Source organism: Notolabrus celidotus, chromosome 14, assembly GCF_009762535.1.
Source record: "Notolabrus celidotus isolate fNotCel1 chromosome 14, fNotCel1.pri, whole genome shotgun sequence".
Taxonomy (NCBI): Eukaryota; Metazoa; Chordata; class Actinopteri; order Labriformes; family Labridae; genus Notolabrus; species Notolabrus celidotus.
In genome coordinates, this window is record NC_048285.1 from 20,625,481 (window position 1) to 20,640,920 (window position 15,440).

The following is a 15,440-nucleotide window of genomic DNA, read 5'->3' on the forward strand; positions in this document are numbered from 1 at the left end:
AGCATTTCTTTTCTATATATATTCTTGTTGAAATTCTTGTACTGTACACCTTTTTGTTTGCTGCTGTAACTCCATGAATTTCCCCGTTGTGGCACGAATAAAGGAGTATCTTATCTTATGCCAGTACAACTGATAGCTGGAATCAAGTGACAAAGGTTTTCACAACTTAACAGATAATCAGACCTCCTCACTAATTTTCCTTAGAACGAGCTCTTTTTCATTCCTGTTTCGATGCAAACAAAAACAAGAAGGTCAGATTTTTTAACTTTCACAAATTTGTGTCATTCACACGCACAACTCGACCGATTTGGGACACCAGATTTGCGTTAATTGCCTACTAGAACTTGCTTCTTATCGCATCTTTACATTGACTTTACATGTTATTCACTCACATGAATAATTGTATTTGCTTCTGGTGTGTACACAACATTAAAGTTTTGGCTTCACTTTGAGGGGCTGTCGTAACGTCCATGTTTTTATACAGTCTATGGTCACTACTGCCAGTTATTCAGATATTAGATGTTCAGTCTGGTCTTACTCAGTGTATTAACCTCAGTGTCCTCTTCTTATTTGCTCTAATATATTATTTCCTTGTCCAGTTAACACTTTTGTCTTTTTTTTTTTTTTTACCATTATACTGTTTTGTCGTTTTTGCAGCTGATTGACTCGAACTGGAACACCTCCAGCTCTATAATCCACAATCGACCGTTATCCTGCAGATGTTTTCCCAGCTTGCATTTGTGTCTCTGTTTTCCAGGTGGCTAATTGGTACAATATTTTGCAGCTTTGAAAGAATCAGGGTTATCCTGTGCTAAAGAGAAGCACAGGCACTCTTGTAGTGGTAAACTGTTGGTGCCATTATGATGTTGGCGAGAAATATCAGGCCCCAATGTGTGGCTCATGGTGGAGTTTGGAAGCTGAGAACAAGTCGTCTCCAGCTGCCTCCCATCAGCTTCTCTGAGGGCACGAGCACCCTGCTCTCTTGGCTCAGTTGTAGCTGAGACTCCCCCGGCCAATGGTCGTTTCTTTCTTTTGGCAGTTTGTTCATCTGTTTTCTTTTGAGCCTGGCTCATTGTTGTGTCTTGTTTGTCTGACAGGAAGGAGCAATTCTGGTCTTCCTGCCTGGCTGGGACAACATCAGCAGTCTGAATGACCTGCTAATGGCTCAGCAGATGTTCCGATCAGGTACACACAACCAATGACAGACAACCAGATCACACAGGTCATATCAAATCAATCTGTGGAAAGGAGTCTGGCACATTTATAAAGTAAAGTACATTGGGAAATATTTTTAACATTGCTTTCAACTTATTTGGAGAAAAAGAGAGAAAAGAAGACGAGAGGAGGAAGCACATGAACCAGTAAAGGATGTTAAAAACACACAAGGAGCTAGGTGAAAGAGACTATCGACCAGATTAAAGAAAATTGACTCAAAGAAACCATAAACCGCGATACGATATGGGCCTAGGTAGTGTTTTGAAGGAATCATGACTCCTCTTTAACATCAACTTGTTTGTGTATTTACTTTGTAGCTGGGTGATAATCATGATAATGTATAGTGGGTAGGTGGATATGCAAGATAGAATCCTGACAGGGTGAGACAACCTTAGGGGATTCTATTTCACATAACGTTCTGCTCAGTATACATTACCCCATACATATGAAATCATCACTCAGATATGCTGATTGTGTTTTCTATGGCCTCCCCTATTAAGAAATGTATATGGTAATCTTGCTTTGATTTTAAACAGGGTTTTGTACATTGTAAAGGGCAGTTCCAGTGTTCTCTGATGTGTTTTAGACCTGGAACTTAAAAAATGATTCAAGAAAATGTTTTGGTATTTCTATGGAAGAGAATTAGGGCCAATGAGAAAGAAATATTTTGAAAAGATGGGTGAGCAAAAAACATTTCTTTAAGCTGTCATTTTTTTTAATAATGAGAAAAAAAAGTCATAATTATGACTTTGAAAAACATTTTAATTTTTTTGCTAGCCTGCCCTCCCAGTGGCCCTGATCCTCTTCCATATATTTTAGATTGGGTTAATTTGGTGATGAAAATATTTAAAAGCTGCAAGCCTAAAACTGTATAAAATATGTGACGGGACGTCACCCATCCGTTCCTAAGCACTGTTTTGAAGCCAATCGACAGCAGCAGCCATATTGGAAATGCATAACTCAACCAGGCAGAGTATAACGTAAAGGGGAGGAGATGGGCCTCTTAGCCAACAGCCATGTGTTTCCGCCTGTCGATCAAGTCAGTCATGTCCTTATTTGGGCAAAAACTTGTATTCTTAATATCTTCTGAACCGTTGCGTTAGAAAAAAAATCACCCCCCTACAGTGTGTGCCATTAGAGAAATTAGCTACGTAGAGCCAAGCTGTGTTTTGAACCAAGCTGTAAACATGTGTATTAATGCTGCAAAGATCGTCTTTTTCCCATTCATGTCTATGTGGTTTCTGGTGGTTCTGCAGCCAGCCTCAAGCAGATTCTTGATGAATTGCAGTTCATAACACTTCCACATGGGCTTCATAGTTTGAGGCCGGAGGTTGCAGCTTGGTTTACACACATACATAGACTCAGGCTCAGAATTCTCTCTTTATTAGAAGTTATGGAGTCGTTTTAAATTCAATATTTTTAGGGGTTAGGGTAAGTATAAATTACATTTTTCCAAGATTCTAATTTTAAATGTCATCAAGCAGCCTCACAAACCAGTTAAGGGTATCTCATGTTGGCTTTCAGTGCTTTGTTTGACTTTTTTTTTTTGTGTCCCGTTGTGTTGCAGACCGGTTCGTTATCATCCCTTTGCACTCTCTCATGCCGACCGTTAATCAGACGCAGGTCAGCATTCTCCCGTTTCTCCCTTTGTCTGTCTCTCTGGCCGTCTACGTCTCTGACCGCTGTCCGCTTTTATTCCCCTTTCAATATCAGAAACGTCCAATCTCATCCTTCTCTCTTACTCATCTCAGGTGTTCAAAAGGCCTCCTCCAGGAGTTAGAAAGATCGTGATTGCTACCAATATAGCTGAGACCAGGTACGTGAGTGAGTGTGCGTAGGCGTGTTGGTTCAGTTTCCTAGCCTTTGTAAAGAAAAAAAAAAAGAAAAAAAAGAAAACAACCTTTGAAATTATATTCTTGGCTTTTACTTTGTAGTGAGTTTCTAGGAAAGAAAAAGTGATGACGATTTGGGCTGTGAGTGTGTGTTTGTGTGTTCAGTTGTGGTGCAAGTGTGTCCCAGTTATTAATACAAGCATTGGTTGGGTGCTAATTAGCATACACTTCTTGGATTGATATGCATACTGTTATAATGGCTTTGATGGAACCAGCTTTGCTTCTGACAGGCAATTTGTTAATGCATTCACAGACGTCTGCACACACACACACACACACACAGACAAACTGAGCAAATTAGGAAGCTGCCTGCCCTCCTGTCACATCACGGCACTAAATATAGCCTCCCGACTTACCAAAGGGCTAAATATTATTTTTACTTCTGAATGACTGTGTGTGTGTATCTGTGTGTGCGTGTAAGAGTCTTTACTCAGCATTCTTGACAGACTGCTTTGAGGAGTTCTTTGTCTGATTTGGCGTCCTTTTTCATTTCTCTGTCTCTTCTCTCTCACAGCATCACCATAGATGACGTCGTCTACGTGATAGATGGAGGCAAGATTAAGGAGACCAACTTCGACACCAACAACAACATCAGCACTATGACGGCCGAGTGGGTCAGCCTTGCCAATGCCAAACAGAGGAAAGGCCGTGCGGGAAGGTGTGTTTGCGGTTATTCGTCTGCACAGTGCACACACGGGTGCTTTAAGATGAGTGCAAGCCACATATAAGTACCTCTTGGTGTGCTATACTAATATGGGAAGATTGTTTTCCCCTTTTATCTGTCATATCAGCTCTCTGTCATTCTCCCCTATCAGCCCAGTCCTTCCTGCCTTCCCATCTGTAAACAGTGAGAAAGTCAAAGCACAGTCACTCCCTGGTTGCTCCCAATCTGGGACTTTCTGTTAGCCCCCTCTGACATCAAAGTGGAGGCTAATAAGCCCAAGCTTCTAACCGAGTGGAGTTTCATCCCACTGATTTAAGATTAAGTTCTCTTCACTTGACTAATACAAGCTTCTATTGTCTTCTAGAGTGTGTCCAGGGAAGTGCTATCATCTGTATAACAGCCTCAGAGCCAGCCTACTGGATGCTTATCAATTACCTGAAATCATGAGGACGCCGCTGGAGGAGCTCTGTCTGCAGATCAAGGTTGTATATGTGCAGAGAAAGAGGTAGAGAGAGAGAGAGAGATAGAGAGAGTGAAGTGTTGGCTCAAGAGTTGAGATGAGGACACAATTGCTGTGAATGAGGTTTGTGAGTGCAGGAGAGGGGACGAGGAACAGTGCTGCTGTTTTTCTCTTTTTTTGGTCTTGCGTTGAATCTCAGCCTCTCCTGCTTAATGAGAGCGAGCAAAGAACGTTCCGAGCTGACTCATGCCCCTCTCTCTCTCTCTCTCTCTCTCTCTCTCTCTCTCTCTCTCTCTCTCTCTCTCTCTCTCTCTCTCTCTCTCTCTCTCTCTCTCTCTCTCTCTCCCGACAGCATAATCGCTCCTCTTCTGAGCCTCGTTCTCTCACTCGCTTTCTTCTGTGGCTTGCTTACTGTTTTTCATCTCCTTTCCTCTTTTTGGCTGTCTCTTTTTTAAAATCCTCAACCACCACTCAGACGTATTTCAACTCATGCTAATGGAACATTAAGCCAAAGTTCACTCAGATGTAGTGTTTGAAATGATTGTTCTCACTACCGGCTTTATTGGATATGCGTTTGAGAGAGTGTGTCTTCCACTAGTGTGTGTGTGTGTGTGTGTGTGTGTGTGTGTGTGTGTGTGTGTGTGTGTGTGTGTGTGTGTGTGTGTGTGTGTGTGTGTGTGTGTGTGTGTGTGTGTGTGTGTGTGTGTGCGTGCGTGCGTGCGTGTGAGATGTTTGAAGCTAGTGGGTGAGAGGAGGACTAATGCATCAGCCTGTCCTTAAAGTGAGAGAAACACTGACAACATGCTAACCCTGGGCCGACTCTCTAATGCACTAACACTCCAGTGCCACGCTTTTAGTCAGGCAGACTCTTCACTGTGTCACAGGGAGATGTTTTGTGTGTTTAGAAATCTCCATTTGAGGTGAACATGAATACTATCATAATATCAGGTTTTATCAAAACATGAATTCAGGGCTCAGCAGTGACAGAAGCATGCTTAGAAGGTTAGCTCTGCATTCAAAAGACTCAAAAACTAGTCTTTTTTTGCTTGCCAACCACCAGTTTTCCATCCCTAAGACATACACATAAAGCTTATTCCTGCAGACTTCAACATTATCTATACACTCTTTGCAATCAACAAGAAAGAGGATCAAAATGTAAAAATATCACATGCTGATGCAGATCAATGTTTGAAGTAATGTGTTGTGATGTGATGTGTGCTGTCTAGATATTGAAGCTTGGGTCCATCGCTCATTTCCTGGCAAAAGCTCTGGACCCTCCAACTGAGAAGGCCGTCAACCTCGCCATCAAGAACCTTGTAGACTTGGTAAGAAAAAGTGAAGATCTATTCATTTTTAGGCAGGTTTGGACCATAGACTGTATAAATAATGGACATATCCATGACGTCACCCATCTGTTCCTGAGCGCTGTTTTGGAGCCAATCGTTGGTGGGAGCCATATTGGAAATCTTGAGCTCAACCTAACTTCTGTTGAGCTAGTGTGAGGTAAAAAGGCGGGCTTTGAGCCTCCTAACCAACAGCTACAGTGTTCCCGCCTATCAGTCAAGTCAGTCATGTCCTTAAATGGACAAAACTCATAATCTTGATATCTTCTGAACTGTCGGGTTCTAAAAAATTCACCCCCCGTACAGTGTGTGCTGATAGAGAAATTAGCTTCATAGACCCAAACCGTTTTTTGTACCAGGCTGTAAACATGTTAATTAATGCTGTAAAGATCGTCTTTTTTGAATTGGTGTGTATGTGGTTTTCAGTGTTTCTGCAGCCAGCCTCAAGTGGACGCTCGATTGATTGCAGTTTATAACACTTCCACATGGGCTTTATATTTTGAGACCGGAGGTTGCCGCTTGGTTTGGACCAAGTAATCAATAACTATAGGTCTGTAACATATCAGACAACTTTTGCTGCTCACTTAAAGCCACTGTGAGAAGTTTTTAAGTGGTTGTGAAACACATTGAGATTCATGGTGATGCTTCTTTTTTACCTATAATAGCAGAAGGGACCATCAGCAGTACAACTGAAAATTTGAACTTTGTCATTTTTAATGCCACAGTTGGCAAAGGGGATAATATCAGGCCAGAAAGTTGATGTCATGCTAAGGAAACAGCCTTTTTTTTTTGACGTTTTCAAAAGCGACTATTCACAGTGAGTGACGGATTTGGTTCAATGACAGCAGGATGAGAATTTTTGTTAAAAATGACTGCCTTTGCATGTTCAGGTCAAAATTAGCAAAGAGATAAGGTCAATTAATCAATCATTATTTATAAAGGGCCAAATAACAACAAACATCTCAAGATGCTTTTACAAACATAGCAGTTCGAGACCATATGCTATGTTAAATTATTAACAAAGACCCAACATCAAGACAGGATAAGATCCATTCCCATATTACAGACAGGACAGTCTTATCTCATCTTAATCCACCATGAGTAGAGCACTTAGCAGTATTTAGCAAGTTACAATGGCAAGGACAAACATCCTTTTAACAGGCAGAAGCCTTAAGCAGAACCAGACTCATGTTAGACAGCCATCTGCCTCGACCAAGTTGGGGTTGGAAAGAGGGATAGAGGAGATTAAGAAAGAGAGAGATGATAGTGATGAGACCGTGTACACCTTTGTACACAGGGGGTGCCTAAATAAACACAAACCAAAAGTTCCTTACTGGAGCTTTAAAAAATAGCTGTTCTGATAATTTTTCAATAACAGTCAAACCCTTAAAAAAGCTAATTTAGTTAAACAAGGGCCTGTGTCCATTAACGCCTTTTTGTTCACTGGTAGCAAATATTTTCTCTACAAAACCGACACATTGAAGCATTTTTATCTCTGGCGTCAGCTGTTTTTTCTCTGCACTCACAGCGTTCTCTGTTAAACTTTTGTAACACTCCTGCTTGAAGGACCCATGTCACTCCCTCTTACTGATCATTCAATGTCAAGAGGGGGCAGGACTCTTCATATCAACTTGTTTCAACAGCAAGGCAGAGGTCTGTACAGGGAAGCCAACCACACTTGTTAGGTGTGGGGTTGCTGCTAATGCTACCTTACAAATTGTATCAGTTGCTTTTTTGTTGTCTTTGTAAAATGCCATGGAGTAAAGGACATATGAAGCATGTCAAGCATCTTAGATCAGACAAAGTAGTCACTGGGAAAGGAAGCTGAAGTGCTGTTTGGCAACTTGTGTCACCTAGCAACTGTAAGTGTTGATGAGAAGCACTCTAAAAACGTGTGGGTGCTGCCAGGGCAATAATCGTTGTTTATCGACACAGCTATAAACATTCCAAACAGATCCTACTATTATGTAAATTATTATAGATAAAAGTGAGAAAGGACTGGTTCCAGGAGTCCAAAAAGTAGAAGTCTGAGGCAGTCTTTGGATTGAGATAAATGCATACATAGCCTCGGTTTCGCCAGATGTGTGTCTAACATGAGTCTGGTTCTGCCTGAGGTTTCTGCCTGTTAAAAGGAAGTTTGTCATTGCCGTTGTAACTAGCTAAATACTGCGAGGTGCAATGTTCATGGTGGATTAAGATCAGATAATACAGAGTCTTATCCTGTCTTGATGAGTCTCTGCTTATAATTTAACATAGAGTACGGTCTAAACCTGCAATGTTTGTAAAAGCGTCTTGAGATAACGTTTGTTGTGATTTGGTGCTATACAAATAAAGATCAATTGATTGATTGATTGAAAAAGAAGAAAGACTAAAGATTTTTCCACAGTTAAGATAGCTTTGTTTAAATGCTAAATGGCTACATGCCTAAAATGCCTCTGTATGTCATCGCCATGTAGACCTTAAATATGAAATATGACACAATTTGGGGAGTGTACATTGGTGCAGTGGGTAGCGCTGTTGCTTCACAGTGAGAAGGTTCCTGGTGCGAGTCCCCGTCGGGCAGGTACCTTTCTGTGTGGAATTTGCATGTTCTCCCTGTGCATGCGTGGGTTCTCTCCGGTAGCTCTGGCTTCCTCCCATGGTCCAGAAACATGCTCACCATGTTAATTGGTCTCTCTAAATTGCCCATAGGTGTGAGTCTGTGCGTGAATGGTTGTCTGTCTTTCCATGTTTGCGCCATGATGGGTTGGCAACCTGTCCAGGGTTTACCCTGCCTTCCGCCCGAAGTCAGCTGGGATTGGCTCCACCCCCTGTGACCCCGAATGGGATAAGCGGTCAAGATAATGGATGAATGGATGAATGGATGGATGGACACAATTTGGCATAAAGCTTTCACCAGGAAGTGAAAAACCTGAGTGTGATTTCATGGCGTGATCATGTAGACCTTAAAGTTAGAGACATTTCAACTGTTCAAAAGAGAGCACCCTGGAGTTTGTTCCAAAACCTGTTCCTCTTAGTCACTGGAACCTGACTGAAATTTCACATAGGGAAAAACTCAAACCATTGATAGACTACCAAATTGATTCACTAACTTTTCTTGTCTGCATCCTCATGGATTAATTATTTTCTTGGATGATTATTTTAGCTTTATTTAACTATAGTTACAAAGCTGATGTTCCAGCTACAAAAGTACATAAGCCATATGGGAGACAATCCCATTTGGGAGGAGAAACTTTCTTTTTTTGCACGTTGTCTCCTGTCTGGCAACGTTTTCTATGTCTGTACTAGTTTCAGCATGGTTTCTTTAAGCATTCTCTTCCAAGGAGAAGAGACACGAAAGAGAGGACCAGGAGAGAATGTAGTATTTATAACCAGAAGTTGAAAATGTATTATTTAATGGTAACAAGGCTAAAACTAAATTAAAATGAGAGAAGTGTACTTTAACCTAAGGTCTTCTTAAAACTTTCCCTGCGGGCGCGGACTTGGCCCAATGGTTAAGTTGTGCGCCCATGTAGCGGGCGGTGGGCGGACAGAAGCCTGCTACTCCCTTCCCGCATGTCATTCCGCCACTCTCTCCCAGTTTCCTACATTATCCACTTAAATACAAAAAATAAAAACAACTTTCCCTGCTGAAACTTTTAACTTTTAAAAGTTTTTGTTGTTTTTTATGAAGATTGGCATCGCAACCAAGCAGTGTCCCTTTTAATCTGGGGGGGATTTGTCCTCTTTGTTTTAATCAATGTTCTAAAGTAAAAACCTGTTGTTTGTTAGAACGCCCTGGACCGTGAAGAGAACCTGACAGCCCTGGGTGTCCACCTGGCTCGTCTACCTGTGGAGCCTCACATAGGCAAACTCATCCTGTTCGGGGCTCTGCAAGGCTGCCTCGACCCTGTACTCACCATCGCTGCTTCACTCAGCTTCAAAGACCCTTTCTTCATCCCTCTGGTAGGGCACTGAGTTCATGGAACATGAAAGCTTACAGTTTGTGGACAAAGACACACAGCCACACTTCAACATATTGCTGCACTCTGCTTTCTCACTGTCTTTTTTTTTCACTGCAAAGTAAAGAAACATTCTTTGATGTCACTTGTCTGTGTCAGGGTAAAGAGAAGATGGCAGACATGAGGAGGAGGCAACTGTCAAGGAACTCGAAGAGTGACCACCTCACTATAGTCAACGCCTTCCAGGTATTATGGCCCACATCTGCCACTTTAATTTCAGCTCTTTCTGCTTTGTGAGTTTAACCTGAAATGATTCATAATCCATTGATCCGTCAGGGATGGGAAGAAGCGAAGCGGCGTGGTGCCAGGTATGAGAGGGAATTCTGCTGGGACAACTTCTTGTCTGCAAATACACTCCAGGTGAGCTGGGCCAATTATAGCTGCGATGCTGCACTTGACACTCATGGGTTTGTAAACAAAACCAGGGGAGGTCCAAAATAGCATTTGCAGATTGATTCTGTTTTGCCAGATTGAAAAAAGCAGCCTTTAAAGAAATTATTTTCACTTTTATCATTCAGATGCTGCACAACATGAAGGGTCAGTTCGCTGAGCATCTAATGAATGTAGGCTTTGTCAGCAGCAAGGACCCCAAAGACCCCAAATCCAATGTCAACTCAGGTAACTGTGACAAAGTTTTCATGCTGCAATTCATCTTTTAGAGCTGATAAAGGAACTTCACTATGCAGCAGTTGTAACATATTCCCTCCTTCCCTTTCTCTCTCTCATTCTGTCAGATAATGAGAAGTTAATCAAGGCGATGATTGTCGCTGGTCTGTACCCGAAGGTGGCCATGATAAGACCATCAGCCAGCAAGAAGAGGCCGGGGTGAGTCTGCACATTCAAAATAAAAGGGGACAATGAACAACGGCAGACAGGAAAGAGCCGCACGGCACAATATAAAGAATGAATCACACAATCATGCTTATTGATCTTAAAACCCAGAAAATGGCCTTCGCAACAATTACCTGAGGCTGTGCGGTAGCCGTGTGAGGAACATTGTCAAAAAGCGCCGCAAATCAATGCATTCATAAAAAAATTGCCCTCAGGCAGCTGTCGAAAAAGGCACCTGTGTGCAAAAGCCAGACGCACGCAACAGGGAGGCAGACAGACACCTTCATAGTACAGCTGTCACTTCTCTTTGTCGCAGCTTTTAGTTCAGTTGCACAGTTAACTTTCTGGGTCATTTCCCCTGTATGTGATTCTCAACAGCACTGATGCTGAGAAAATTGTAAGTTTTCACATCTGCACCACAGCTCTGGACCATTCCAGTAATTCATTGCTTGATTGAAGCGCTTTTTTGTTTGTTGTGCCGCTAAATCAGACCGCTGCAGGGTTTGAAACATAGTGTTGCTATAATGTTTGAGATGATTTGAAGACTGCCTCATAACTTATTTTTGGTTCCCTCCACAATAACAAATGTGTCTTTTAGGAACAAGCCGAAAGCACCTGATGCATTGTTTGTAGAACTACTCCCCTGATTTCATCTCAGTTAAACTGTAACATGGGACAAGGAGCATGAACATCTTCAAACTACTTTGAGACGAACTAAAAAGAGATTCAATCAGACAATATTGTTTGAGATCATACTTTTATTAACTGTCAGTCAAGAGTCCGAGTTGATTTCATCATTCATCTTTTCTTTGTGAAACATTGGCCCCTAAATTATTACAATACAACTTGATCTGAGTCACTCAATTATACAGATTTGGCTGCAATATCACGCTACAGCCCAAACCAACTGACTCAAATGAAGACATTTATAAATTAGACGTAGCCAATGTGTATGCCTGCACGCACTCAGGGATGGCCAGTCAGCTTTGACGTAGATCTCTTAGTTCAACATTGTAACCAGGGATATACGCATGAAGTTGACTTAAAGGTGACATATCACGCTTTCTTCATCAATATATATTGGTCTAAGAGGTCCCCAAAACATGTCTTAAAAGTTTATGCTCAAAAAAACACTTTGAAATTAGATTTTGGCATGCCTGAAAAGCCATCTTCTTCAGTCCTCCTCAGAACACTCTGTTTTCTCTCTGACCACGCCCCCTCAGGAAGTGGATGTGCCTCGGCTCTCCAGCACGTTGATCTAATGTTTACATGTTGGCTGAATATACACGGCTGCTGTTACTTCAACCCTCTGAATCTGATCCAGAATCTGATCCTGACGGAGAGGCGCATGTAGCAGGACCTTTCTGAAGGATTGGTCACAGATTTAGTGTTTCTTGTTGTTTTATTTATCAGTATGTTGACGTGTGTCTTGGTACACAGCTACGAACATGTAGCTATGTGGCTATGCTAACTAGCGCTAGCACTTATCTATGATAAATAAAAATCATCCACTAGATCTTCAAATCTGCAGACGTGGGAAGTAAAACCGACCTCTACCAGAAAGGCAGCAGGACCTTTCTGAAGGATTGGTCACAGATTTAGTGTTTCTTGTTGTTTTATTTGTCAGTGTGTCGACGTGTGTCTTGGTACACAGCTACAGCTATGAACATGTAGCTATGCTAATTAGCGCTAGCACTTATCCATGACAAATAAAAACCATCCACTAGATCTTCAAATCTGCAGACGTGTGGAGTAAAACCGACCTCTGCCAGAAAGGTAGCGGGACCTTTTCTGAAGGATTGGTCACAGATTCTGTGTTTCTTGTTGTTTTATTTATCAGTATGTCGACGTGTGTCTTGGTACACAGCTACAGCTATGACATGTAGCTATGTAGCTATGCTAACTAGCGATAGCACTTATTCATGATAAATAAAAATCATCCACTAGATCTTCAAATCTGCAGACGTGGGGAGTAAAACCGACCTTTGTGTTTATTAAGACAGCCTACAACTAGCATGCCTCCCTCCTAAGCTCCTTGTTACCACACATGTGTGCAGGTAATAAAAAACGGAGGAGGGATTCAGTATTATTTTATACAGTCTATGGGCTGAACAAGCTCCGAGCTCTGACTCCGTGACAGACCGGATATTGTTGTTACGTAACAAAAACACAGAAGTCTGAAACGGCTCGTTTTACACACATTTACAGAAAGGTGTAGAAATCAGAACAGGGGCAGAATGGATTTTTTTCATTCTCGGGGGGTCTGTAGACATGCCAGGGAAACATATTTCAGGTAGAGAACCATTAAAAAGTCAATTTTGCATGATATGTCACCTTTAATGTCAAAACATTTGGAGCATTAAGGCAACAGATATCAACCAGGTTACAGCCATGGCTAGTGGTGGGTGGCTGCGCTGGCTACAGCCTAGACTTAGCAAGTGTCCAAATGTTCATCAAAACATTTTGACCCTTAAAAGTAACTTTAAAAATAGAAAAACATGTACAGGACAAAATCAGCAGAGATAAGAGGTACTGCTTTGTCAACAGGGAGCACCAAAATCAACACAAGCTAGGAGTCCCTTACAGTAGCTTTAATACAAAATGTTTGATTTAACTGTATTATTCTGTGAACGGATCAAGCTTTGAATATTAATAAACATTCATTGACGTTAAAATATTACTTTTAAGTGCATCTTTTTGATAGAGGGCATGTTCTGATATGCATATTTTACATTTTACTGTAATAAATTCTCCGTATTATGTTTAATTTTTTTGAATCATAGATGTAGTGGTTGGTATAAAAACGCCATTTTTCCATTGAGTGCAATTGATAGACTTTTATCTGTAAAGCTGCAATTAACACCCACACTCGCATTCACATGTAATCTCTCAGGGTGAAGGTGTACACCCAGGCTGATGGGAAGGTGTGTATCCATCCGAAATCTGTCAACGCAGAGGAGACCGAGTTCAACTATACGTGGCTCATCTACCACCTGAAGATGAGGACGAGCAGTGTGAGTAGGCGAGGGGACGTATTATTCAGTGTTTTAACACACCGCTGTTGAAATGAATGTTGTGTTTTTACTGTCGAGTGCTGGTTTTTCGCATCCTTTGATTTGGCGTGTAAGAGGAAAGGAGGACCAGTGGTTAAAGGTTGAGAGTGGCGCCAAAGCAGCTTTACGCTGAATGAATATTTGATTAAAAGGCTGCCTTTCAACTCTCATTCAAAGGCTCTTGTGCTTCAAAGCTTCCAAACACAATGTAAGAGATGGTCGTGGGGGGTTAAAACGGTCAATGCGGCTCCCTGACTGCCGCCCTTCCCTCCTCTCCCTCTTCCTACCTTTTTTCACCCCTTTTTACACCTCCTCTTTTCCATTGGCCTGTCATTGTTCTATCTCTTCTGTCTCTGTTTGTGAATGTTCTGTGGGAGAAACACCTTTCAAGTCGCCTTGGACTCTATGAAAAGAGCCCTTTGCTGGATTTCGTCACTGTCGTTTCCACCATGATTTCTATTTTCCCGAGCAGTGAAGGCGGTTTAGTAGACAAGGCTGTGCATTTGTGTGAGTTATAAAGCAAAGTATTTCAAGAGTGGGAGATTGTCAAGGACGTTTGTTTGCTGTGATAGAGCAGGAAGCAGAAGACTAGGGCGGTAGAAACAGATTTCAAAAAAGGTAAAGAAAGAGAAGACGGATGACGTTAAACTCTATCTCCACTGACGCACTCGCCCCTGATGGTCTGTTATATTTCACATTTGTGGGACACATGCGGATGTCCCTGCTCTGTTAAGGCTTCATTTCCCCCCTGTCCTCTACCTACCTTCACCTTTCTCTTCCTCTCTCTCTGACGCTAATTTTCACCACTTCAGTCTACTGCTAATGTGTTCTCCGTGGCTTTTGACCTCAGAGCTGAGCAGTTTTTCTGAGTGCATGCATACAGATTAGCACTTTAAAATTCATCTCTATCACTTTTATTTGTTCTCTGCAATATACAGACTTTTCCACATTTAGTTCCCTTACACTGTCATTCATTTGAAACATTTTTGATCAGGTTTTAACAGTCAAACCACTTTCCATAATCAGCTGTCACTTTAACACACAAAGCAAAGTTGATGGATGAAAAGTGTAACACATTTATGAGACACACAGACGGGGCAAGATGACATTTCTCTTAACACTGCAGGCAACTGAAATGCATTTCAGCCTCGCACAGCCTATCTTCACTAATGGGACACTTTCAGCCCACACCACAGAGTAGCTGTCAGGGCACCGTGTGTCATAATGATGCTGCTCCCTGTCACCGTGTGCGTTGGTGTGTATTGTTTGTTACACTCATGTCATGGTGTGTTAGCGACATCTCTCCTCCGTGTCCTCAGATCTTCCTGTACGATTGCACTGAGGTGTCCCCGTTCTCCCTGCTGTTCTTCGGAGGAGACATCACAATCCAGAAAGACGAGGACCAGGAGACGGTCGCCGTGGACCAGTGGATCGTCTTTAGGTCGCCGGCACGCATCGCTCACCTTGTCAAGGTAAGCTCTCAGAAAACGTCATAAAGGTTAGTCGTGATGGAGCCGGGATTTTAGTCAGGGGAGTGTGCTTGTTTCTGTTTGTTGTACATTTATAGTTTGAGTAGTATTTAGCAGACAAGTGTCAGCAAGCTTTGGTGTGTGCAGAAAAAACATGGAGAGCAAAAGCAGGCAAAACGCAGTCCACTTTAATGTCATCCCGGCTTCAACTGACGTGATATAAGAATAATTTATTTACCTCCATAAATAGAAATAAGCTTGCAAGGGATGCTGTTAAGTGCTCAATTCAACCCTAGCGTCATATTAACTCGATGCTGTGTTGCATAAGCTGTCAAGATTTCCTGATTTCCTTGAATGCATAAGAAATGATTGATCAAACCTCTATTCAACCAACAAGCGTTTTTGAAGTGGTTTTCTTCTCATCTTGAGTACAGACCTTACAAAGTTTGCATTTTTACTTTTTAAAAACTGCATCATGATGAGAACAGCTGAGAAAATTGTTGTTGCCTCTC

At 41.9% G+C, this 15,440-nt stretch overlaps 1 protein-coding gene across 1 annotated transcript in view; it reads left to right on the forward strand.

The window, feature by feature from the left end:
• Positions 1-15,440, forward strand: part of dhx36 (DEAH (Asp-Glu-Ala-His) box polypeptide 36) — a 35,285-nt gene that overhangs the window by 17,843 nt on the left and 2,002 nt on the right. The window contains exons 13-25 of the mRNA XM_034700501.1: positions 1,098-1,185; positions 2,783-2,838; positions 2,967-3,031; positions 3,622-3,765; positions 4,136-4,253; positions 5,458-5,556; positions 9,346-9,519; positions 9,675-9,761; positions 9,852-9,935; positions 10,094-10,193; positions 10,310-10,400; positions 13,300-13,420; positions 14,779-14,931. Of these exons, the coding sequence (XP_034556392.1) occupies positions 1,098-1,185; positions 2,783-2,838; positions 2,967-3,031; positions 3,622-3,765; positions 4,136-4,253; positions 5,458-5,556; positions 9,346-9,519; positions 9,675-9,761; positions 9,852-9,935; positions 10,094-10,193; positions 10,310-10,400; positions 13,300-13,420; positions 14,779-14,931 (1,380 nt within the window). The remainder of the gene's footprint in view (positions 1-1,097; positions 1,186-2,782; positions 2,839-2,966; positions 3,032-3,621; positions 3,766-4,135; positions 4,254-5,457; positions 5,557-9,345; positions 9,520-9,674; positions 9,762-9,851; positions 9,936-10,093; positions 10,194-10,309; positions 10,401-13,299; positions 13,421-14,778; positions 14,932-15,440) is intronic.